General features: G+C 40.9%; 1 protein-coding gene across 1 annotated transcript in view; it reads left to right on the top strand.

Annotated features, from left to right (window-relative positions):
• DHRSX (dehydrogenase/reductase (SDR family) X-linked) overlaps positions 1 to 9,539 on the top strand; it is a 154,207-nt gene that overhangs the window by 29,405 nt on the left and 115,263 nt on the right. Inside the window, exon 3 of the mRNA XM_009331298.1 lies at positions 952 to 1,020. Coding sequence (XP_009329573.1) covers positions 952 to 1,020 — 69 coding nt within the window. The remainder of the gene's footprint in view (positions 1 to 951; positions 1,021 to 9,539) is intronic.

Consider the following 9,539-nt stretch of genomic DNA (forward strand, 5'->3'; position numbering starts at 1 on the left):
TGAACTTATTCTGTGACGCTGTAATTCTTTCCTTGTCTTTGATAGAACTGCTTCACTGTTACTAAAAAAAAAGTGATAAAAAAAGTGGAAAACCTGACATTTCTGCTGCATAGCTAACAATTGAATGAGAAGACAGGACACTTGTAGAGGGGCACAAGATAAAGCCTGTATAGAAACCAAGGCAGAGGTTTATATAATCAGGAAAAGAAGAAGACAACTTCATGAAGTTCATGAGAGATATCAGTATTTATAGCCAATTTAGATAATAAACAACAGGTATTTTGATGTGTCATGCTATGGAAAATGTTTGTGGATGTTTGTGGATAAATGGAATGTTAAACTTCATTTAAAAAATTTAACTTGTACTATCAAGCACAATATTTTGCTTGTTCTTGTGTTTTTTCCTTTCATAAAAGTTATTATAAAAAAATTGCCAAACAAATGTGAGACAATTATTAACTGTCCACCTAAGCTGAACTGTACAAAAGGCATTTATTTGATGCTTAATCACATTTTATGTTAGCACCAGTAAAACTTTTCCTGAGCATTTGGGCCAGGGTAGTGGGGCCTTTCCTTCAACTGTGGAAGACTTCATCTTGGAAAAAGAGCCGAGGGGAGGTCTGCTCTAACCTATAGTGAAGCTTTTGTAGAATCTGGATGTGATATAATTCACTTGGCTCACAGATTCGCATCTCAATTCTGCTGGTCCAGCCAGTAGATGGTCCTATCTTGTATGAATAAATGAGATAAATGGGCAGAACTCGTGTGAACAGCAGTGCATTTGTACAGCCCTCTTCGAAAACCTCTGCTGCCTGACAGTAACGAATCACCCCTTTTCGCCTAAAACTTCCTACTTGTTTTACTGTGGTTAGCCCTTCATAGTGCCATGCTTAAATTCACTGTCCTTAAGTTGATTGCATCGCTAATTTTCCATTTTCTGTATTGTAACAGCTGGAAACAGCGAGAGTGAGGGCCAAAAAGCGGTGAGGAAAATACAAGAAGAAACTTTGACTGGAAAAGGTACCGTACTATATCCTTTTCTTTAAGGAACTCTTTATTCCTGTCATTTTGCTGGCATCTTCTTTTATATAAGGTCCCCTTGTATATTGTTAAACTTTTTTAGTTTGGGGAAACTAATTCTTAAAGTGCATCTGACACAGGGGAAAGATGAGCAGGACCTTTTTTTTAAATGCTTTCAGTTTTGTTTGACTTCTTTACTTTGTGTCATTGCAAAAGGGCTGGCTGCAAGTTACAGTCTGCCTGCGCATGTGTATGGCCACATTGATTTAGCAGCTGGGCAGAAAATCAGAATACTAGTCATTTCTACTAAGGGGAGGATGACAGCAGGTAAGAGTGGGTGTGCTCTGTGCATTGGTGGCCTTGCCTCTCATGGTGTGTATAATCCCATAAAAAAGGTGATTTTTTCTTTTAAAGAGATTTCTAAGAGAACAGGGCTGCCCAGTTGTGTTATTTGACATGTGGTGAGAGCTTATAATCCTTCACAAAATAAAACTGTGTTCTTAAAAATAGATGGACCTTTAATATCAAGCCAAAATTCCTGTGTTTTTGTGGTTCTTCGGTTTCGTTGTTTAATCTGATGAGCAGTCGTGTTGGGGGAGGCATAAGGAGAGCATAGCTTGATAACTATGAGAAAAGGCATATTGCACACTATCTGCTGTGTGATTATAATTTGCAATTTATGATGGAGGTTAGCGCATCTAATATTTCCATCTCTTGGATTTACTGGGTGTAGTTCCTAGTAGTGTACGATGATTCACTGCTGCCACTTTGATGTATCATTTCTTGGCAAAATAATAGGGCAGTGCTGGTACTCCACCCTATTTAGGATCTTCATGGCTTCTGCTGAGATCTGATTCTGTTTTTGTGCCCTAATAATTACTGTTATGGTGATCAAAATACGTTAATTATTGTGTTAAAAAAACCTTTCATTAAGATTTATCTTTTGACTTAAATAAATGTGCACCCATCATAGCCTCAGGATACATGTATGCTAGTTAAAAGCATCATGAATTAAGGCATAGTCAGAAGGATCATGAAAGGAAAAAGGTAATTATCACATCGTTTAAATCTTTTGCTGGAAGTTTCTGTACAGAGACCAAAACCATTTGGAATTAATTACATCACGTGACCTGCATGAAGCTGAATAAACCAGGTTGTGCCTTATTTTCTCATGTGTGTGATCACAGACTTTTCTAGCACCCCAGTCTTTCTTGATTTTTCTGAACGAAGTAAGCTTTAACCTTCAGTTATAAACTTTGTCAAGATACAGCTGGCAGTCTGAGGAAGCTGAAATTGTAGCTAAAGTTGACTGAAGTTGTTCCTCATTGTAATTATAATGACTAAGGCTTTAGTAATCTCAGGTCCTGATAGATTTGGCCTAAAAACAAACTGGAAGAGTATCACCTTTTCAGAATTTCTCACTGATTGAGGGATATTTGTATTTGCAAGTGCATTATCCTGTACAAAGGACTTGTGCAAATCTGAGCAGCAGTCCTGTGTTATTGCTTATCGATGAATTTGCATATCGCTTTGTAATGGGATGTGTGTGCAGATACTGTGAACAGGACTAAGCTGTGTGAATGTATCACCTTTTCAAAAGCTACAGTTCAACATCTGTTTAGTCATTGTGTAAAAACATTATCAGTTATTTTGACCTTTTTTTTTTTTGGAGCATTTTGCGTGGCCCATATGAAAAAACTGCTTACAGAAACTGTTCCCATCTGGAAGATTGGACTCCTGAAGGAGAACTACTCAAAACAGTATTGCTGGGCAGCCAGCGTTATCAAGGATTGGGACACTATAGCTGTCCTTCTTTTACCATGGACAAACTGTATGAGCGAGTGCCATCGGTTTGCTATCCAGTCCTCAGATCTCTAATAACAAGGAACATCTCCTTGCTCGTTAGCAGGTTAGACAGCAAAAGGGAGCAAGAGACCTTGTCCTTTCCTTGTTGCCTGGCTGAGCCATACATAGTACAAACGTCCCCAGAGACAGCTCTGGGAAAAGGCCAGGCTTGTTGAATGCATGTAATTAGTGTTTTTAAGGTGATATCATCCTTCTGTGTCTTGGCCCACTGTTTGTCTGGGGCTCTGTCTGCTATCTAAGTGTAAGCAGTTTTACTTGACATAATTTACATTTACTTCAGGGACAAGTGAGATTCAAAGCATGTACATAAATGGTTTCTATGAAGCAGCTGATGTGCAATAACATGTTAACAGTTTCAGAGGAGGATAAAGGATAATAATAAAAAGGCTATGCACACAGGTGATGCTTTTTTGCAGCAGCACAGCAAGACATGAAGGAAGGACTGATAACATTTCCGAATACAGGGAGGCAGGAAGCCTGGTTTCCCGTGCTGGAGGCATTCAATCCAGAGCCAATGCCAAAAGATGGTAGGGTATTGGAGAGGTAGGCAGCTGCGGCCATTCCCCTACATAGCAGCAATGCTAAAGGACACAGAAAATCTAAGCAAGGTATCACATCGCCTCTTCCTACCACCCATCCTCTCCCATGGTGCTACACCAGAAACCTCCTTGGTTTCTGTCCCGGTCGATTCCAGGCTGTTCAAGTGCCCTCCTCAGTTTCGGGTTTCTATGCTGAGTTACCTGTTGCTAAGTGTAAAGAGTGGGGAAGGAGGTGGGCAGCTGAGTGGAAGAAAATAAGGTGCAGGTCCTTGGGGCATGATAGACCCAATTCACTTGACCATCAGAACCTCGTCCGTGATAAAGCAATCAAAGCCCCCAGATATCCAGAACAGACCAGAAGAAGTGCTGCATTATCATTAAAATTACCACATGGGCACTAATCCCAAAAGACCAAGGGCAACAGATTGCTACACTCTGAATCATAAAGCTGGAAGAAGCCAGAACGATGTGGGCATTTATCTTGCTTCCATTTGTTAAATTGGGAACTTGTGTTGTTAATAGTAGCAATTATATGGCTGGGAAAATTGTTGATGGCTAGGGATTGCCACAGAGATATTCTAATTGTGTAAGTCTCTGTAATTTACGCATAGGGTGTGTCTGTGTTAGTGCATTTGTTCGTTAGATCAGGAGAGCGCTTTTCAGGCAATGCTCAACTGTTGCCCGCTTACTGAGTGCGGGTTTGCATCAGGAAGGGCACCGCAGGTCCTGACCTGGATTCTCTTTGGATAGAACTAGCCTGGGAGGTGAGCTGCAGCTGTAACAAAGCATTAGTGCACGGGAGCAAACTTAGAGTTTATCTGAACTAAGAGTCCCAGCGACCTGTAGAAGTGCCTATGTCAAGTCCTCAGCACAAAATGAGCTCTAGAGATTGACTTCTATTGATCCAAACCACTTGTTAGTGTAGCCATAACCGTAGTTTCCAGTCCTGAACAGACTACATTGAGTTATGGAATTAGGAACTTTCTGTGATAAACTCAACTTTCAATGATACTCGAAAAAATCTTTCCATGTACATAATAGAGTATATCTCCTGACTCAGTTACCCTCAGTTTACATCTCTGCAAATGAAAGCTGATTTTAGCCTGATGATTACAAACATACAAATGTTGGAAACTAATATATAAACATGAATGAAAGCTTCATTCATTCCAGCATAGGTTCATGAATGCCAATGGAATCAGCAATTAGCAAAAGTTTATGCATAAATGTCACTTAGCAGAGTACCAAGGAAAGGCTCTCACAACTGCAGTGTAGGAGCTGGAGTTGCAACTAGACTCAAAGGAGATAAAAATTAAAAGTTAGTGAGAAAACAGGGTGTAAAAGTCATATTAAGCACAGACCTCTTCAAAAGGAGAAGCTTGTGTTTAATCTCACCCAACATTTTTGTGGCAATTCAAATAAAACCACAATTATAAAACTACGCACTGAATCCACAGCATTCATGAGACTTCCATTTGAAGCCAGGTGAGAAAGGAAGAAGAGACTTTCTCCCTTGGAGTCAGAGGAATGCAGAGCATAGCACGGTGGCAACCAAATCGTGTCATTTACAGTCTGACCCCCATCAAGACAGCAGGGGCCAAGCAGGAGGAGGAATGATATCACCTTAAAACCACTGGAAATCGTGTGCATTCAACAAGCCAAGCCTGGCTTTTTCCCAGAGCTTTCTCTTGGGATGTTTGTGCAACATATGGCTCAGCCAGGGAATAAGGAGATGACAAGGTCTCTTGCTCCGTTTTGCAGTATAACCTGCTAATGAGCAAGGAGATTTTCTTTGTTATTAGAGATCTGAGATCAAATAGTTTACCCGAAATAAGAAGGGGTAATCTAGCCAATAGGTACCAAGCATAATTGCAGAATAACACCCGGGTGGTTACTTCACTGACGCTTGCTGTATGTCAGGCACCAATTTTAACAAAACAGTCCACATTTTTCTGCTCTGTACCAGGCTGTTTGTTGTTGGCTTTCCCTGCAGGCTAGAGAAAGCCAGCTGCTGAGAGTTCCCAAACTCCCAAACTTTTAGATTTGTTTTTGCCCAAGAGTCAATGGTGTTATTCCTAGCACAAGGGCCAGAGTTGTATAAGCCGGCTCAGCACAGACCGATGCCTTGTTAAAACATGCAAAAATGTCACCCGGGATTTTTTTCTTTGACATGGTACGTCAAAGAAGTTGTTATGGAAGTGATCATCCAACCAGTCAAAAATCGTAGAAAATATTTGTGGTTGAGATGTATTTTCTGTAAGTGTGCATAAGCATGTGAGAGTTTATGCTTGCTTGTGTCAGATTTGCTTTTCATGGTGTAGTTTTGAGGTGTAAAAGCATAACATCCTGAGCTTGTGGCAAGACCTGACGTGGCTACTTTGTCCCTTCTACCACATCCTGCCATTGGCATATCCTTTCTCTACCACTGCTGATGCTGAAAGACCTGTAGGATTGGTTTAAAGAGTTTCCTAGAAATAACAGTGCAGTTTCCACCTACGTGGTTTCTTTTTTCATGCTGGTGTATTATCTCCAATACTTAGCTTTGGCAGGTCAACAACTGCCCTCATTCAGAGTTGTGCAACTGAACGCCAGGCTCATAAAGACAACTTGAAAGACAGGGTAGTGATATGAGCGAGGAGTAAAGAAGTCTCAATCTGACAGTACGCCACTTTGCAGGACCCTGCATGGAACTGCAGATCTCTTCTGCTTTGTCACTTGATGACGGGTATAAGAACCTCGCCTAAACATTAAGATTTCTTTTCTTTCCATAGCCTCATCTATGGTTATATCAAGTATATTCAAGCCATATGAAAATATTTGAATCTTGAAAAATATTGGATGCGTTAAACTTAATCTAAGTCTGTAAGGACTGTATCCTCCACGTGCTCAAAGGACGGAAGATCCCTTTCTGGAGCCCCTTTCTAGAGTCCAAGAAAGTCATGCAGGGGCTAATACAGTTTCTCTGTGCTCAGGGCACTTATGTCCCTTACCCAGTAAAGTTGGTGACTTTTCGCTCCATATGAAGCAGAGAAGATTTTAATCCACAGAAAGGTATCTCCAGAGCCCTCTGATAAAATCATTTAGGTGAATAGTTTGCAAATCAATTGCCCTGCTTTTCTGTTTGTTTTATGTAATACTTTGATGCAAAAACATGGTTAAATTCATTAAGCCTGCTTGCTCATGTCTTTTTTGTTCTCCTTTTGACTTTCAGTGTAACATGTTACAAGATTTTTCCCCTCAGTGCTTACAGACATTTAAAACAATAGAGAATCTCCTGGTTTTTTGTGTTTCTTAAGACACCTTAGAAATTGAGTTGTCATGTTAACAGGGTGGCAATTCAGACATTAAGAGCAATACGAATGTGGTTCACAGAGCTAAAGATGAGCTGCAGATCTGGATAGTGAGATGGAGATAAAGTCTTTCAAATATAAAATGTATTCATAATGCAGGCAGAAGTTCTGCCTGTTAGTTTCCTAAATTCCCATTTCCATTGGAAATGTGAAACATATTTCATTAATAGGCTCTGCCACTAGGAAACATGATTTTCTCTTATTTAAATTATTTCTAATTGAAATTTAGAGACAAAGAAGTGCACAGGTGTAGCTGTAGGCAGAATAACAAAGTCCTTTCAGATGTCTTGAAATGATTTTCTGACTCTAAATCACCGAAGCTTTGTGTGACTAATGGGACCGGAGCTCTGAGGTTAGAATTTTGCTGATTGTGCTTGCCCTACTGAAGGCAAACTGGAGAAATGGAATTTCAAAATGAAATTGCCTCTGCAAGGCCTGAAAAAGCTCCTATTTCACCCTTTTACAGGATTTTGATCCTCTTTTACATACCTGTAGAGCCATATGATGTCAAGCAATGGCCGGATAGAGGTGCTCCTGGGTTTGACACCTCCCATAGTATGCCATTATTTTTTCCGGCTCAAGCAGTAGTTGCAGGCAGGTTGCATGAGCTATTTCCAGACCTTGTCTGTTCTCAAGAAAATTGCCAGCGAATACTGAAAGACAAAGCCAAGAAAAAGGCAATTTGTTTTCTCTCTGGAATGCTTTCATATCTCTCTTCCAAGATCTACTTTATATAGTCCTAGCTTCCGTGGGTTACATGTAGGGCTTTAGAAGTTAATTTGCGTATAACAAGTAGAATATTTTCTGTGCAAATGCCATTGGCTTCTTTGCTAGGGATCCAACTGCCGGGAGCACAGAGAACTCGCGGCCTGAAGTAAACGTGGGAAAGCAGAGACTATATTTGAAGCACTTATGGGCTGTGTGCGTAACCTTCCAGGTGTGAGCTGCACATGAACCAACAGACTGTGGTCTACCTGAACGTGCGGGCAGTGCTGGTCTTTCCTTGTCAGCTCCATCCTTGCAGCAGTATGGCGAGGCTCCAGAGGGAGCACAGCCAGAGAGGAACCTCTGCACCTCTGAAGGGCCAACACTAGTGTGTCCATGCTTAACTTGTATTTCGAGGGCCATTTTTCAATGGCAAAGAATCGAAACTCTGAATAGATTTACCAGTTCTTAAATGAGTTATGAGCCAGGCTGTTCCCGGTGGTGCCCAGTGACAGGACCAGAGGCAATGGGCACAAACTGAAATGCAAGAAATCCCATTTAAAAATAGGAAAACTCTTTTTCTTTTTTTAGCATAAGGGCTATTCGATATTGGCACAGGTTGCCCAGAGAGTTTGTAGAGTCCCCATCCTGGGAGATACTCAAAAGCCATCTGGACACGGTCCTGGGCAACTGGCTCCAGGTGGCCCTGCTTGAGCAGGGGCTGGAACTGGACAATCTCCAGAGCTGCCTTCTAGCCTCAGCCTCTCTGTGAGTCTATGAAATTTTAGCAGCCAAAACCACATGAAACCCTGCCTGCTTCATTTGTCCAGCCCTGACTACAAATACTGTAACATACACAGATTCCTGGACTGCAGGGTCTTCAAGGAATTGTGTCAGTGTTCATACAGTGCCCATAATAAGACTCTTGGGCACAGATAGGGGTAAGAACAGGAATAATTTGACCATAATGCAGTCTTAGGAAATGGATATTTGAGAAGAACTTCGGAGCTGTGTAAAAAAAAACCATCTGTGCAGGTAAAAAACCCATTCTGTGGAAACAGAGGGAAGGACTGTAGGAACACTGATGCTGAGAGCAATAATCTGTGTGAAAAGCCCAGGAAATATTGCCCATGACTCTAGAGCAGCTTGCCCTTCTTGTTATTTTTTTCTATGCAGGGCATAGACTGATATATTTTATTTTAAGACCTAAATTTTAAAATCTAAGTTTCAAATAAAATGTGTTCAAGATTACATGATGCATGATATCTCTGCCACATTTTCACAATCTGAATGGCAATTAGCATGCTCATGTGTGCTACGAAACCCTTCACAGCCTATTTAAAGGCTTGCAGGAAACATGTAATGCCAGAGCATTTTTTATAGTCTTTTCTGGTACTTGGTGCTAGAAAATCTTGCTTGTAAGAACAAAAAGAAATACTCCTAAAAAGACTGATAAACTCTTGAATTAAGCAAAACATCTAACATGAGAATCATCAGATGTCTAATAATTGTGTCTGGATTTGGATTTTTCCTCTTCTATCAAGGCAATGTTTCTGGACAAGGTGATGTGAACTGTTACCAGCACCTGATTAATTTCCCCAAGATAATGGTCAGCTGTGTTTTAGTTCTTATTTAGTCTTAACCTTCTCTTACCAAGATTACTGTTGACTTCAGACTGCTTGGAAGGAGTAGCTCTTCACAACTGATGTGGCTTGAGGAGACAAAATAAATCAAATCATCTTTCCAACATTTAGTTTGACCTAGTTGAAAAATAATCCTCGCCGGTGTTTTACCTCCCAAGCATGGAAAATGTGTGGGCCTGTGGTGGGAGAGAGATCTCCATGGCTCTGGGCAAGATTTGCTATTGTTCTGTGTTTCCTCTCATAGAATAGAATCATAGAATCATTAAGGTTGGAAGAGACCTCCAAGATCATCGAGTCCAACCATCAACCCAACACCATCATGCCTACTAAACCATGTCCCTAAGCGCCTCATCTACCCATCTTTTAAATACTTCCAGGGATGGTGACTCAACCACTTTCCTGGGCAGCCTGTTCCA

This window comes from Pygoscelis adeliae, unplaced genomic scaffold, assembly GCF_000699105.1.
Source record: "Pygoscelis adeliae isolate BGI_AS28 unplaced genomic scaffold, ASM69910v1 Scaffold149, whole genome shotgun sequence".
Taxonomy (NCBI): domain Eukaryota; kingdom Metazoa; phylum Chordata; class Aves; order Sphenisciformes; family Spheniscidae; genus Pygoscelis; species Pygoscelis adeliae.